This window comes from Artemia franciscana, chromosome 7 (assembly GCF_032884065.1).
Source record: "Artemia franciscana chromosome 7, ASM3288406v1, whole genome shotgun sequence".
Classification (NCBI taxonomy): Eukaryota; Metazoa; Arthropoda; class Branchiopoda; order Anostraca; family Artemiidae; genus Artemia; species Artemia franciscana.
Window position 1 is genome coordinate 25,248,081 of NC_088869.1, and position 17,181 is coordinate 25,265,261.

Here is a 17,181-nt window from a genome sequence, read left to right on the forward strand (position 1 = left end):
TTACGTTACAGTACACACATTTTAACGGGATGGTAAAATAATTGGGAAATTATTTTCAGTTTTTGTAGTGTATTGTCAGTGGATCTAAAACAAAATTTTGGGGGAGTCCCAGTGTGACAAGGGTACCGATGAGCAAAACCTGGGGGGGGGGCAATGTGACAAAGGTGCCAATAATTGACCAAATTGACAAATTTATCAAAAAGAAAGAGTAAAAAATGAAAGAAAAAACAGGGACTGGGCACCAGAAAAAATCTTGGGGGGGGGCAGGGTCCCCCGCCCTCTGGATCCGCCAGTGTTGTCAGTGGTTCAAACAGATGTCGGGGTTATTGTACCTGTGAAATTATTGTCTGATATCAGATTATGCTTTGTTTACGATATCCAAAGTTCAATTTATAGCCCTTCTTACAAGGAACGAAAGCACGAATAAATTATTTTGGTGAAATTCATTATTTCGGGGAATCTCCGGTACAAAACAAGATAATATAAGGTTTTCTTTTCTATAATTAAGCAGAAAAATAAATATCCTCAAAGGTTTCATGACCTGTAATTATGAGGCAAGATACATGTGCTATCAAACAGTTCGTGGTAACGAACTGTAGTAAGGAGCGACCCGGCTCAATAGTAACCAAAACTCTAAAAAAATAAATTTTGATATCAATAGCTACATCAAAAGAATCGCATTTTAATGCTGATTTTAAATATATAAGTTTCATCAAGTTTAGTCTTACGCATCAAAAGCTAGGAGCCTGAGAAAATTTGCCTTATTTAAGAAAATAGGGGGAAACACCCCCTAAAAGTCGTAAAATGTCAACAAAAATGACACCATCAGATTCAGCGTATCAGAGAACCCTATTGTAGAAGTTTCAAACTCCTATCTACAAAAATGTGGAATTTTGTATTTTTTGCCAGACGACAAATCACGGGTGCGTGTTTATTTGTTTGTTTTTTTTTTCTTTTTTTTTCTTTTTCCCAGGGGTCATCGTATCGACCAAGTGGTCCTAGAATGTTGCAAGAGGGCTCATTCTAACGGAAATGAAAAGTTCTAGTGCCCTTTTTAAGTCCCAAATTTTTTCCCAAAGTCAACGGATTAAAATTTTGAGATTGCCATTTTGTTCAACATAGTCGAAAGCCATAATAACTATGTCTTTGGGGATAACTTACTCCCCCACAATCCCTGGGGGAGGGGCTGCAAGTTACAAACTTTGACCAGTGTTTACATATAGTAATGGTTATTGGGAAGTGTACAGACGTTTTCAGGGGGATTTTATTTTGTTTGGGGATGGGGCTGAGGGGAGGGGGCTATGTTGGAGGATCTTTCCTTGGAGGAATCTATCATGGGGGAAGAAAAAATTCAATGAAAAGGGCGCAGGATTTTCTAGCATTACTATAAGAAAACAATAAAAAATAAACATAAAAACGTTTTTTCAAATGAAAGGAAGGAGTAGCATTTAAACTTAAAACGAACAGAGATTATTACGCATATGAGGGGTTCTAAAAATACTTTAGCATAAAGAGCGAGGTATTTAGGAGGAGATATATACCTCGCTCTTTATGCTAAAGTATTTTTAGTAATTTCAACTATTTATTCTACGACCTTTATGATTCAGGGGTCATTCTTAAAGAATTGGGACAAAACTTACGATTTAGTGTAAAGAGCGAGGTATTAACGAGGGTACAAACCCCCTCGTATACATAATAAAATATAAGATTATGAAAGTTTGTTACGTAAGTTAATTCTTAAGTTACGTATATTTTTTACTAATAAAAACGTTTGTTAAAAATTAAAAGTTCTAGTTGCCTTTTTAAGTAACCGAAAAATTTGAGGGCAACTAGGCCTCCTTCTCCACCCCTTATTTCTCAAAATCGTCTGATCAAAACTAAGAGAAAGCCATTTAGCCAAAAAAAGAATTAATATGCAAATTTTGTTTTAATAATTTATGTGCGGAGAGCCAAAACCAAACATGCATTAATTCAAAAACGTTCAGAAATTAAATAAAAAAAACTAATTTTTTTAGCTGAAAGTAAGGAGCGACATTAAAACTTAAAACGAACCGAAATTACTCCTTATATGAAATGGGTTGCCCCCTCCGCAATCCCTCGCTCTTTACGCTAAAGTTTGACTCTTTGCCACAATTCTACTTTTTAAAACAATTAAAAACTTTAACGTAATGAGCGAGGCGTTGAGGAGGGGACAACCCATTTCATATACGGAGTAATTTCTGTTCGTTTTAAGTTCTACTGTCGCTCCTTAGTTTCAGCTAAAAGAAATTAGTTTTTTTTTATTTAATTTAAATAGTAGCCAAAAAGCATTTTATTATCAGATCACTGTGCAAAAGATTGACTCTAACCAATCCTAGACTAACTCGGTTAAAAAAGAAAAAAAAAAGAAAAAATAAGAGAGAAGCAAATTTTGCTTGTGAGTTTTCTTTAAAGAGTTAAAACCCGGATCTGATTAAAGTATCATATTTGGCATAATATATACACAGTTAGAGGATAAAAATCTTATGCCACACTGACAGATTAATCGGTACTCTTGTTATTTAGAACACATACGAGAAGTTTGCTTAGTGTACGATCTATGAAAACCGGTTTCATAGCCACAAAGACAAATAACGGGTGACAGAATGCATTGGACTTGTATAATTTGGGCTATAGGTTTGCACATTAGGGGCGGGGTAAGGTTAGGTTAAATTAGGTTACTTTACCCTCACACCCCTCTATTGTGCAAATATATAGCCCAAATTATATTATTACATAAACTAAAATATTATATTTTCATCATATTTTGGTATATTTCATTAGGATTGACTTAACTTTGCTTCTCGAGTGTGTTCTGAATAATGCAGGGTTGCCGATTAATCAAATAATTTAGTCTCGGAAGGCACCCATAAAAAGGGATTGAACCTCAGGCCTCAAAAGCCCCGTATGTTTCACACCTCAAAAACCGCTATGCTTATTTGGGGGTCGTTGATGGAATTGGCCTCCGCACTCTTACCATGTACTTTTGTTGCTGTCGTACCCCCCCTCCCCCGTCCGACCTTACTGTATCTTCAAGTTTGGCTTCAATACTTAGAATATGTCAGGCCAGTGACTTATCGTGGCTGGTCATTGTTCCAGCAGATACCTTCTTGTTTTGACGGCGGTCATCTCGTAGTCTTGGCCCATGTGAGACTCAGTCCTCCCTACTCGGGAGAGGTTCTTTCCAAGATTTCCAATTCCCGCTGTAGTTTCTTTGACTGACCGTGTATCAGACGTTTTGAGTCGTCGGATGTATTTAACCCCTGTTGATCATATCATTGATTCATTTTAGTATGGAATTGGTATTGATGGTTTTGCCAAGTTTGATACCGATTTAAGCTCTTTTTTACCCCGATTTTAGCTCTTTATGTTTTGGGTGAGAGCGGAAACTTTCTTTAACCGAGCTCTCAAAGTTCGTGAATGTTGACCAGAATTCATTGTTACTTTGCATTCATTGACTCCACAAATGGGGTCTTTCATCCCTAATTTTTAATATTTTAACATAAAATTTCCTGTCAAAATCAGTTATATTTTTTTTTTATCTTAACCTTGGTTACTGATCGCCCATTAGGATTCCTACTCGCGATAAAGTTACTTATAAGCTTGGATTTGGGAAAGGCCTTGTAGGGGATCCCTTCTCTACATTTATCCTTAGCCATCGCCATCTGGTTTACCGTCTAATGGCTATTGGGCGCGCGCAAGATTTTTCAACGTCTCACGGGGTAGTCTCATAAGTGGAGAGCTCGAGTCCCTCTCTTGATGGCGGCCTTGGACACGGACAGCACCGTGAGTTTTATCCCAGTACCTTTTTCTAAATCTTCATCTAGAGCTTGACCGTGGCGACCTATCTCTTCATGGCTTACTTCCGCGTCATTTATTTCACCCTCAGCATATGTTCCTCACTCAAGTTTTCTCTGGCCAAGATAGGTTCAAGAATAGCCCATTTTTTTTTTGGGGGGGGGGGTTAACTTAGCTATACCCGGTTCTCATGTAAGCGAATGATTGCGGACTCTGCGAATGATAGACTGGAACGGTTTGGGAACCCACAAAGGGGACTGGTCGGGAATGTTTGGACGTTTCTGCCTTCGCCTTCTAATTTGCCCCCAATTTTCTTCAGCAATTTCTCGATTGCCAAGAAGCCTCTTGGTTCACTTCCTATTGTTCTAGCTTTTTTTTTTTTGGCTTCAGACTTAGTTTACCAAGAGCTCCTACACCGTTCACTAGAAAGATCACACGCTTACTATACGCAAGGTATATCTACAACACTAACTCAAATTAACTTTACCCATGATATTTTTCGGTACATATATATTTCTAACAGCTAGAGTTTTGCTGAAAACACGGGACCATCCCCTTCCCCCCAAAAAAATAAGAAAAGAGAATGTTCACGTAGGAGTAAAAAAAAAGTAGATGGCTACCCAAGAAAAAACAAAGACTAAGCTTAATCTCCGCTGTTTAATTCCGTAAGACTTGCTTTAAAAGCATAGACGATTTCAGTGTCGAGTCATAATACTTTCTAGGTCAGCTGTTTTTATTAATCGACAATAGAGAAGTTATTCCATATCTTCTCTAACTAGCTTCAATTATTCACCAGTTCGGAATTTCAGGCACTAATACCTTTTCCTTCAATTTTTTTTTTCGTAATACCTGCTAAAAAAAAAATAATAATAAAAAAAAATCACCACTGTCTCTAATATTTCAAGATATCCCCTCGCGATGAGCATGTATCCAACTTTCAAGATTTATCAGATGATATTTATTATTAGGAAAGATAGATGGCTAGTATGGCTTTCTAAAAAAACATTATTCATGTCTTAGTCAAAGGTTTCATTGTCCTATTGAAAGGAAGTAGACTCTTGAAACGTACAAGTCTCTTGGAAAATTTAGACTTGACTCTTTCCCCGGAGTATTTTCTATTTTCCTCATTCAGTTATTGGATAGGTAGGGTATCGCTATGTTGTTATAGTGTATGTATTAGTGAAAGCTGGAATGAGTTGTAAATTCGGAATATTTTGAAAACAATGATTTTTGTGACTTTACGGTGGATTGTTTCTATGGCGCGTAGGTTTTCTCATTTTTCTTTATAATCTTCAAAACGTTGCCTTTTCATCGTTGCTTCAGATATAACCACTTTTGTTTTAGTTCTTGTCATTAATCTTTGTCTTTTTTATTATTGTCCTGTGGAATCTTGTCTATATTTTCTTATTCTTCTTTTGTTTCAGTGGTCGTGATTTAATATGTTTTTTTTTTCGTTGTCATATATTCTCTCGTTTTGTCCTGCTTGACCAGTGTGGTTTCAGAAATTATTTGTAAAATTACAGACTTTAACTACTGTTCGAATACACTGACACACAAACTTGAAACATTTCTTTTATTCCAATAATATATGTTGCCGTTTAAGACCAAAATTGGAGAATGTCGACATACCAAGAAGGAAAATAGTATTCTAATATGCTTTTTACTTTAACAAGAGTACTCAATCAGAACTTATCCATAGCCACAATCAAAGCCTACGCTGCGAACTAGCACCTAATCGGAAGAAATAACGTGGAGCACAAGCCCAAACTGGGCACAACGCCGTCAAACCTGACCTTGAGTCGATTGGCGGGTTCCGGAGATATCGTCGTATATGGGACCCTTCACGGCTCAAAATTGTTTCCCCGTAACACAAGACCCTAACCTGTGGAATTCAACCGTCTGTCTGATCCTGTAGCCAGGGGGAGTTACATAGCATATGTTCTGATCCAAGTACAAGTATCGATCAGCCATGTTTTTATTGTTTTTTTTATGCGTTTTTATGTGTTTTTAGACTTTTCTATCAGAGTCTCGTAAACTAAACTCAAAGTATACTTCATTTTGTTATAGCACAAAAAAATTTTGCTTAGTGTTATTTTTCAAGTTTCCGTTGAATGCTCGGTATTTCAGAAAAACAGATTTACACAACTTAAACAAAACAGACTTTAGATAAATTATGCAGAAATCGCGGGTGATTTGAATTCAGCTCATAAAAAGCCTTAGACAAACTCTTTAAATCCATCAAAAATTTGTTATTTTAATAATCCAAAATATTGACATTTCACAGAAAAATAATTTAAAAAATAACAGCCCATGAATGGTAGAAGAAGTGTAGGCGATATATGTTACGGTGAAAGACCAGAATCTGGTAAATGTCAACACTCACCGGCGGATGTCCAAAATTCCTTTTTTTTCCTGATAGGATTCAGTCAGCTTTGTCAGTTTGATGGTAAAAACTAAAGTTGGGTTACATTTGTAACACAGAAATTGATTAAAACCTAGTGTTTTACCATCAAATCTTGCATAAAGCTGACTAAATCCAAGGATTTTTTTTTTATTAAAAATATTATTCACGCAATATTATTGTTGGTAATTTTTTTTTTATACTGGAGTAATGCTACCAAAGCGCTCTAATGAAGTAAAGGACACTGTGTGGGTCACAATCCAGAAATAAGTCCTGTAGTGTGTCACAGGGTTCCATTGCAACTGAACCACCGTTTAACTGAACCCCAAGCAACTGAACCAGCGTAACTGAACCACCGTGTAATCTGAACCACCTTCCAACTGAACCCTTGTGTAACTAAATTCTCGTTTAACTGAGCCCTTGTGCAACTGAACTCCATTTAAGTGAGCCCTCGTGCAATTCAACCCCACTTAACCAAACCCCCATGCAACTGACTCCCCCGTGAAATTGGACCACCGTGCAACTATACCCTCGTATTACTGAACTCTTGTATAACTCAACCACCGTACTTACATTGGGTAAAACACAATTTAGAATCTTTACATGTTCAACCTTGTTTGAATTGTTTGCTTTTTAAAGTCATGATATATTTGACTGTCAAGATGATTAATAAATAAGCTCTGTTTTGTTGTCACAAAAACAACGAAAACCGGACGTCACAAATTCTTAAAGCCAGATTCGTTTCTCCTTTTTTATGTTTGTTAATGGGGATTCCCTTCACCCTCTCTCTGTCCAAGGGTCTATGTGTTTACCCCTCTCTCCCACGGAAAACCCACCCCTGAAAAATACCCCCTCGCGGAAAATTTGAAAATATTTTTCAAATTTTAATATTTTATTGGAGTTGTATTATTTTTTTTTACTTGACAAGTGCTAAGGCAAGTGGAAAAAAAGTAAGGAATTTACGTGTAATTCTTACCCTCCCTCGTCTTGCAAAAATGTTTTTCTCATGGAAAATCCTCCAAAACCCTCCCCCTTCAAAAAACTCCCACGCAAAAAAATATCCGTATGTTTCCCAACAACAAATGATATCTGTATGCAACAAACAAATTGCAAAACTTTAAAAAGGTACTTAAACTTCTGCAATGGGTTCTCTGATTGGCTGAACTGATGGTAGCTGGAGATAAAGGGAGATACCTCAAAGGGTGCATTTTAATGCCAAAAACATCTCAGCTCTCATTAAGGCTTCAGATAAACGCAGATTTAGCTCTAAGGGAGAGGCAAGAGGAAGAAAGAGGCAGAAGTTGTTCTATAACCCCCTGCTAGTCTTTTTATAAGTCGGAAGGGATTGGGGACCAACCAACCGCGAGGGGTATTTTACAGGGGGAGATTTTTCACTGGGAAGTATTTTCCATGGGGGGTATTTTCCGACAGGTGGTATTTCCCAGGGGGAGTTTTTTTCACAGAGGGCGTTTTACCTAGGGAGGGGAGGGGGTTGGCTGCCCTTCAATCACTTTTGACTTTGAAAAAAGGGCACTAAAACTTTCAATTTCCATTTGAATAATAAAACACAATAAAAAAAACCCACAGTCCTTGGGGCAAGGGCTGTAGGCTATTGCAAGTTAAAATTTAAGGTTTTATAGAAGGGATGGTCGTACAAACTTTGGAGAAGGCTCATCTGATTGGAAATTTAAATTTCAAGTTTAATTTTGAAGAACCAAAGGTAATTAGAGGACAATCAGCCTCTCCTTCTTAAGCGCCATCCCCCCCATCCCCAATGCATCCGATCAAAGTTAAGAAAAAAAAAATTATTTGTTCAAAATAGTATGAAAGTCAAATAACCATGCCTCTGGGGTAAACAATCCCGCCAGCAGCTCTTGGGGCAAGGGCTATGAGTTAAGCTAGTTGCTCATTGTTCACACAATAGGGTTTTTATGGAAAAGATTGTGTATGAACTTGGGAGGTGGGGTGCTCATCGGACTTGAAATTAAAAGCTCCAGTAAACTTTTTAAGGGCTAAAAGTGATTGGAGGGTTTCTACCCTACCCTCTTTTTTCAAAATACATCAGATTTCTATATTGATATGGCCAGTTTATTTAAAAGGTTAAATAACTGTGCCTCCAGGGTTCACAATCCCAGAGCATGTTTGATCCTATATAAAAAAAAAATGGAGTATTGAGGCAAACCTTAGGGAAATGTCAAAGAAAAATACCAAACACAATCAAAAAACTTTTTTCCTTTATTGGTAGTGAGTCCCCCTCCCTAGCCCTTTTTAGCTACAATCACCTCAAAGACATCTGATCAAAATTTGCTATCTAGATTTGGAAAGATCAAATATTTTTAACACATATGTTCAGAGAGATCTGATTCTTCTGAAAAAAAGAGAAATAAATCTGATATAATGGTTTGTGAGATCGGATCATCCTTTTTTCATTGCAAAAATTAAACGAAGCTTTTTTATGAATGATCTTAACAGGCATTCATATCATGACTTTAAGAAACAAACATCTCCAACAAGGTTGAACATGTGAAGATTCTAACTTGTGCTTTACCCAATAATATTGCCTCACATTTTTATAATACTGAAAAAGTGAGTTCAGTGGCTTAGTTGCACGAGGGTTCAGTTGTAAAATGGTTGCACGGTGGTTTGGTTACACGAGGTTTCAGTTACATGGGGGTTTGGTTATACAGGGGCTCAGTTACACGATGGTTCAGATACACGCACAACATGTCACATATCTGGATTGATGCTAGTCGACGTAGTCTTAAAGGATTTGAAGTGTGTTTTGCCATTCGTGTAATTGAATTAGGTACCGGTAAGACTCGCTGTACGTATTATAAAAAAAAAAAAAAAAAAAAAAAAAAAAAAAAAATGGATTTTATGGTTAAAAGAGACATTCCCGGAATTTTAAATCATGCTCTATTTTTTGCTAATTTTAACCAAGCTTATTGACAGAATGGTGATGTAGATGTCCATGCAAGTTCCTACAAATCAGAATTTTTTTTATTTTTTTTTTATTTTTTGGAAAAGCTAATCATTAGAGTGCCTTAATTTTTTTTCAGGGGGTCTATTCAACCGAGTTTACAGGCAAACCCATATTCATTAAGCCTTTGAATGTGAGTACCAGGGTTGCCACTCGGTGAAAACAAAAAGCACTAGATTTTAATGATTTTCGCTTGATTTAGTGATTTTCTTCAATAATCTAGGAATTTATGGGCTGATTTAGTAATTTTTTGTTTAGATAACATAAAAAATCGCTAGAAATAGGGGTAAATCACTAGGTATGAAAACCCTGGCAAGTACATTCTGACCATACATAATCAATTGTAAAAAAGTAACTTTCTCTCCTTGTAGTCACTTTGGCGGAAGAGCCGCGACTTGTGATTACACCGGCGCAACCTGAATACACGGCAGCAGTTGGCAATCCCCTAGCTTTTACTTGTAAAGCGGAAGTACCTGATCCAACTTTGATTACCGACCTTAAATGGATTAGCCCCGAAGGATTAGAAATCGGCGTTGGTGACAGGTAATTCAGGTTGTTATTATTGTCTTCTTGCAAAAACTATACAATACGTACCTTTTGAAAAAAAGTTCGTTGATTCCTCGTAATGTAAGGTATCAATTTCTTCTTTCTTTTTAAAGAATGAAATCAACCATACTAATGGTATATAAAAAAAGAAGGTTTTTTAATTGAAATTAAGGAGCAACACTAAAAATTAAAACGAACACAAAATTATTCCGTGTGTTAGGTGGGCCGCCACCTCCTCAATCCCTCACTTGTTACGCTGTACATTTTTAGAGTGCTTTAAGGATTTTTTTTGTTCCCAGCCCTATGAGCCTTGTGTTTCAGCAGTCGCTCTTCAAGAATTGGGACATTAAGTCACAATAACGTAAAGAGGAGGATGAAGCCCCCATCACATACAAAAGGATTTTTGTTGGTTTTAATGCTGCTCTTTACTTTCAGTTGAACCATTTTCTTTATTGTTTGATTTCTGACCATTGTTCATATTATACCCTGGTCTAACCAAGGTATGGCGTGGGCTACCGACCCCGTAAATATCCAATTTCTTGCTGTCAAATCGCATACATCAATAATTGTAAATTGATTGGTATCGTCCCGCCTTTTCTTTTTTTTTATTTGTACTTAAGAATCAAAATATGGGATTGTAAGTAAAATTTTGGACAAAACTTGAATTTTTAGTCAAAATTTTCGATAAGTTTGTTTAAGAAGTATTTAATAATATTCTAACTACTGAATTTTGGTTGGACTGAAAGAGGTATTATTCTTCACATGAATGGAAATTCTGCGAGACATATGATATTCTATGCGGCTGGAGCCATAGCGACTTCTGGAATAGGGTTATCTGATGTCTAAATACAGTGTGCTCATATGCTTAAATAAATTGAAACAATGTATATAAATAAGAAAAGAGAAAAATTACCCTTTAAATCGCTGAAAACACAAATCCTGGTAGTACTTGCTAGCCCCTTGTCTCCAAGAAATTCCTTAGCAAGGTTATGATACCCTTCCCCCTCTTTTACACCTCTTTGCCAGTTGACATGTGACAGCAATATATTTTACTAAATGTTAACAGTTTATATCGTATTCACTACGTTATTTCAGTAACGAATCCGCCACCGCTAGGCATTACTTCCTCTGCAATTGGGAAACTCAATATCTAGTTTTTTTTATACTTTTAAGTTGATTAGCTGTGCCAAAATTTTCAATCATTAGCAACTTGGTCCTCTTCGTTGCAAAATCGTGGTTTGGTGCAGACAAATGTCTTTCCTTTGGCACAATCTTTGAGGGCAGTTAAAAAGGGTACTAGAACATCTGATTTCCGTCCGAATGAGCCCTCTCCCAATCTTCTAGGATCTTGATTTGATAATGATCAACCCTGAAAAAAAAAAAAAAAAAAACAAACACGTATCCGTGGTCTTTCTTCTGGCAAAAAAAGAAGTTTTTTGTTTGAGAGGGTATTTTGTAGAAAGTAGCTTTCTTTGATATTCTGAATTTGACATTGTGGTTTTCATTAGGATCGCTTCCCTTTGGGGAGTTATTCCTCCGTTTTTGAAAATCAGGCAAATTTTCTCAGGCTCGTTACTTTTGATGGGGAACATTAAACCTAAGGAATTTTATAGTTTGGAATCAGCATAAAAAGCCAATTCTTTTAATGTACTAAATTTAATCAATTTGTTTTCTTTAGAATTTCGGTTACTATTGGCCCGAGCCACTCCTCACTCACAGTTCGTTAGAACGAACTGTTTGAAATACGTTAACTTGCATCTTAGTCACAGAATAGTTGTTTTATTGCTCTACGGGAAAATAATCACAATAAGGTTTAAATAGATACGATTCATAATAGATTTTTCACTAGGGTCGACCGAAGCTTTCGTTTCAATAAAAAGTGCGTTTGAAGTAGATGGCTCTATACAGACCTTCCATACGGCTAAAGAGCCTCGTTGGGGATTTGTACCTTGCATTTGTTTGTTTGTGTGTTTTTATGGTACTTGTTATCTACCAAGTGACATGCAGCGATCGCAAATTCTGTCAGTGTGTCCGTTTGTCGGTCTGTCTGTCGGTCCCGGTTTTGCTAGTTTAGGCACTTCCAGATAAGCTAGAACGATGAAATTTGGCAGGTGTATCAGGGACCAGACGAAATAAAATTCGAAATTATCGTTTCCACGATTTGACCATCTGGGGGGAGTGGGGGGACGGTTAATTCGGAAAAATTAGATAAAATGAGATATTTTTAACTTACGAACGAGTGATCGGATCTTAATGAATATTTGGAAGGATATCGTGTCTTAGATTTCTTATTTTAAATACCAACCGGATCCGGTGACGTTAGGGGGAGTCGGAAGGGGGGAACCTAAAATCTTGGAAAACGCTCAGAGTGGACGGATCGGGATGAAACTTGGTGGGAAAAATAATCACAAGTCCTGGATACGTAATTGACATAACCGGAACGGTTCCGCTCTCTTTAGGGGAATGGGGGGGCGGAGGGTTAATTTTGAAAAGTTTGAAAACATGAGGTGTCTTTAAGTTACGAAGGAGTGATCGGATCTTAATGAAATTCCATATATAGAAGTATCTTGTGTTTCAGAGCTCTTATTTTAAATCCAGGCCAGATCTGGTGACATTGGGGGGATTTGGAGGGGGAAACCGGAAATCTTAGAAAACGTGAAAATTGAGGTATATTTATCTTATGAATGGGTGATCAGATCTTAATGAAACTTGATATATAGAAAGAACTTATGTCTCAGATGCTCCAATTTCAATTTTGAATCGGATCCGAGGACATAGGGGGTTGGAGGGGGGAAACAGAAATCTTGGAAAACGCTTAGTGTAGAAATCGAGATGAAACTTGATGGGAAGAATAAGCACAAGTTATAGATACGTGATTGACATATTTGGAACGGATCCGTTCTCTTTGGGGGGTTCGAGTTGTGTTAATTCGGAAAAATTAGAAAAATTAAGGTATTTTTAACTTAAGAACGGGTGACTGGTTCTCAATAAAAATTGATATTTAGAAGGACATCGTGACTCAGAGCTCTTATTTTAAATCTCGACCGACATTAAGCCTCTGATTTTCCTTTTAAATCAATCTATTGATTCATAGAATTTTGCTAAAGCTCATTCCATATGAGCTCTTGGCTCTTCCGGCCTCATCACAAGTGCCATATGAGCTCTTATCTTTTGTTTTTTTGCTTGTGAACATATCTTATATTATGACATTCAGCGTAGTATTGAAGATTAGTTCTGGTCATCTCTTGAATTGTATTGAAGAATGGTTCGTCGTCTTGGTGTATTGCTGTGATATATTTTTCTAAACTGTCTTTGAATGTTCTTGAGTTTTAGACGCATTATAAAGAGAGCCACGTGTGCCTTTTTTGAAATACCCCATAGGATTAGGCTACATTTTTTCCAACTGTTTAATATAGCTATTTAAAACTTAGAGTTTTCATTGAAATTGGGTAATTGTAATGATCAGTCTTGTTCGCTAGGTGATAAGTAGTTGCCTTGAAGTTTATGTATCAGGTAATAATATACAGGGGAATTTGATACGATAAAACACTGATACGATATACGATCCATTTGATACGATAAAACACAAACACAAAAATACAAATAATGATCTATGGGAATGCATGCGAATACATGGGAGCAATACACATATTACAAGGGAAGCCTGTTTTAAGTACACGCAATTTCGCTCCCTTCCTACACCTTATCTTTATCCCCAATCTTTTTGTGGGACTGAAGAAAGATTGCCTTTTACCCCCTGGTTGTTTTCATAAAATCAAATAGAAAACACAAGTTTCCAATGAAAAGCAAAAGGCGATATCAAAACCTAAAACGTTACCACTTTGGAAGAGTGAAACCTATGACGAACAAGAATTTGTATGAATGAAGATATAAATGCTAAAATAAACAGAAATTATACGAAACAATGAAGTCTAGCTTAAAGTCAACAGAACTACTACAGCTACATGTTGTCGCCTTCTCAGACCCTGTGAAAGTCTCAACTCTAGTATTTGCGCCTGTCATTCGCGCCTTACGAAAAACCGTATACATTGCTTAATTCGAAAGTTTTGATTAGCCCTGATTTTTTAACGTTTGAAACGAATATTTTTTTAAAGGCTGAAAATGTTGATGGAAATTGGTGGTATATTAGCAAGGTCGTAAGTAGGATTTTTTTCGTGGGAGGAGGGGTCTTACAAATTTTTTTAAAAACGTATAACAATTTGTTAATATGCATTTTGGCTAAGTTTTTATGAGTTGAACAGTTTTTTTTTGGGAGGGAGGGAGGGAGTCAAACCCTGTAACCCCTTCTAAATACGGCCTTGCATATCAGACAAGTAAAATAAACAGATTGTCACAAATATGCTAAGGTACTTGTGTAATTTATTGGTACTTGTAATTTATTTCAGTGCTTCAAAAAAGCCAGGTATCAGTCTAATCCCTCAAAGTTGGTGTAGCACACTTTTCAAATTCCCATGGAAACGTCGGTTATATCGCTTCCAGGCAAGTCCGTCAATGGCGCCTTTGGTCGGCACTTGATCGGCACATTCTTTAGCCGCATTGTATTACCGTTTGGAGTATTATATTGAAAAAAAAAAACGACAAATTTTCCCACCATATATCTTGGAAAGGTACTTGTGTATTATCCAGAACACATTCAAGAAGTTTGCTGTGTTAGGTCTGAGTCAACCCGGTTTTCCTCTCACATTCGATTATAACTAGATTGTTCTTTCATGAAATAAATTATGATGGAGGTACATTTTAATTAAACATTTAATACCTAGAGGTGTTTAGGTTAGGTATTTGATATAATCCGTTCTATTTCTATCATATTTTGGTATATTTCATTATGATTAACCTAACTTTACTTCTTGTGAGTTCCGGATACTATGCAAATACCTATAGACAAGCATATGGACCATGCATATTAGACAAGTAAAACTAATACCGAAAGTAAAAACTGCCTAAAATATTTTCGTTTTCATTAAAGCACAAATTGCATTCTAGCCTTTGGCGAGGTTTAAGGGATGGGGAGGAGTGATTAAAAAGGTGAAAAATATCAATGAAAATAATTTCATGTTAGATTAGTAGAACTAAATAGATAGTTACAGATTTACAGCTTTAGAAAGGAAAAAATTCCGTAAAAGACTGAGCAATCCCGGTGTACCCAATTCTTCAGTTGGGACGGGGGTCAGTGGCGTGACTGTGTAAGCTTAGCCAGAGTCGACCCAGCTCTAAATGGGTACCTGGAGAAATCTGGGGAAGGTAAACAGGAAGGGTGTGCGCAAGCACAGGATGGCTGGCCCCCAACCCCCCATTGCACTTCCTGGCTGAAGGGCCAAGAAACGGAGATCAGCACCGCCGGTAGGGACTGTAAAGTCTAATGCCGTATCCTTTACCTTTACCTTTACCTTAAAATAAAAGAAAGATTTTTTAAATATATTCGGTTCTAAATTGAAATAGGTGCAAATTTTCTATTCTAAAAAGCTGGGATGGGATAGGAGTAACTTGGTCCCCAGGCCCTACAACTCTGATGATAACCAGTTTGCAACCAGACATTAAATTCCCACCGTTTTGTCAAAATTTTAACTACGAAACTTTTGTTTTAAAATTGGCTCAATGTAGTTGCATTAATTGACGAAAGCTTGTAGGGGGGAATATATTTTCCAGGGGAACTTATGTATTATCCAGACAAACTTAAGAAGTGAATTTATTTTAATCACATTGAAATATACCAAAATAGGATGAAAATATAATACTTTGGTGACAAAAATATGAAAAATACAAGGAAGAATTATGGAAAATAGGCCGACCAGAACGCATTATGTTGAATGCATCTGCACCGTAGTCTATCTAAGGAAAGAATAAGCTAATTATAACCGAATACGTGAAAAAAAAAAAACGGTTTTGCTCAGACCAAACAATCCAAACCCGGGGTGCGTGTTCTGGTTAGTAACTTTCCAAGATATAGGGTCGGCAAATTAGCCTTTTTTTCAATTCTTTCAAATTAAAATACCAAAAAAGACATTCTTTAATGAAAATACCCCCCCCCCCCCGAAAAAAACGTATTTTATTTTACAAGATTTGTGGGGATGGGTTAAAAATCATAGAAACACATACCCTTTTGTGTCCTCAAATTTACGTCACTGGCTTTTCGGATAATATGGAGCCATTCCAAAGAGGCTGCAAGCAAGTGTGCGACAAAAATTGCAATTTCGGCCCTATATGAAACAAAAAAATCGATAGGAATTAAGTTTCATTTGTAAAACATGCACTTTCGGGTTTTTATTGAAGTGAACCCCCCCCCTCCAATTGACCTTTGTACAATCACGAGCCAAAAGAGACGAAACATGCACATACTACGTAGTTGGAGTTGAGTTAGGCGGGAAGGAGTTTTACTTGTTTACCTGGTCTCTGCTCTGGCCTCGCCAACTTGTAGACTAAAACCCCTGAACCATCTCTTAACATACCCGCCTTTCTTCAAAATTTATCTATGAAGCTTTTGTCTTAAAAAGGGGCATTTGTATTATTTTTGGCCTTGTCTCGGGAGCTGCGTGCATCATGTTGTCCTTGGAAACATATCTTATGTAACTTTCGACTATTTTTGTCAAAACGCATATGTCGAAGTTTTTATTCATAACCCTAGGACACTTAAAAACGATTGCGTTAAATTGACATTAAAATCCTCTTATTTAATTTCCTAAAAAGACCACTAGATTGAAAATTTTCGATCGAATGACACCCCCCCCCTTAGCTTCTTGCAATCACTTGTTCTATGTTATGAATCCGAGAAAAGGAGACATGTCGCTCTTTACCGAAACAATTTTATTGGGTTTCTTTTTAACAAATTACAGCTCGATTTCAAACATGAAGGGATTAAAATAGGTAGATATAATTTGGCCCATTGTACGACTGAGTTTTATAACCTTCTCTATAAACATATATTCCTTACGATGTGTATGTCATCACAAGTCAATGGTTTTATTAAAGCGCCTTTGATTATGAGACTTCTGCCAATGAAGCGAGACTATTAGGGCAACAAAATTCAATTTCGTTACTTGTCTCCTCAGTCTCTTTTAAATTGTTGACTTTTTCAGATTGTACTAAAGAGCCCGCAGTGATGTTAAGAAAATAGTCTTTTGGGATTATTCCTCCAAAGCAAAAGATTTGTGCTCTCGGAAGGAGCCCCACAGAGATCATAAGTTTAGTTTTTATGTGTTATAGCGACCACACAAAAGAAGTAAAGTAAGGTTAATCCTAATAACACACACCAAAATATGGTGAAAATGTAATGCTTTTGTTACAAAATTATGGAAGCTACGACAGAGAATTATAAAAAGCAGGCTGCCCAGGACGCATTATATTAAATACATAACCTAACAAGCTCAATATATTAAATATTTAATTAAGTTATACCTGCATGGCAGTTACTAAAAGTACC

General features: G+C 36.7%; 1 protein-coding gene across 8 annotated transcripts in view; it reads left to right on the top strand.

Moving 5' to 3' along the window:
• The window catches only part of LOC136029063 (fasciclin-2-like), a 196,992-nt gene that overhangs the window by 109,630 nt on the left and 70,181 nt on the right, over positions 1-17,181 (top strand). For 6 of the 8 annotated variants that reach the window (XM_065707095.1, XM_065707101.1, XM_065707098.1 and 3 more), the window contains exon 2: positions 9,569-9,740. In XM_065707095.1, coding sequence (XP_065563167.1) covers positions 9,569-9,740 — 172 coding nt within the window. Of the gene's footprint in view, positions 1-4,958; positions 5,080-9,568; positions 9,741-17,181 lie in introns of those variants that run through there. The other 2 variants (XM_065707097.1, XM_065707099.1) reach the window with 2 other exon arrangements.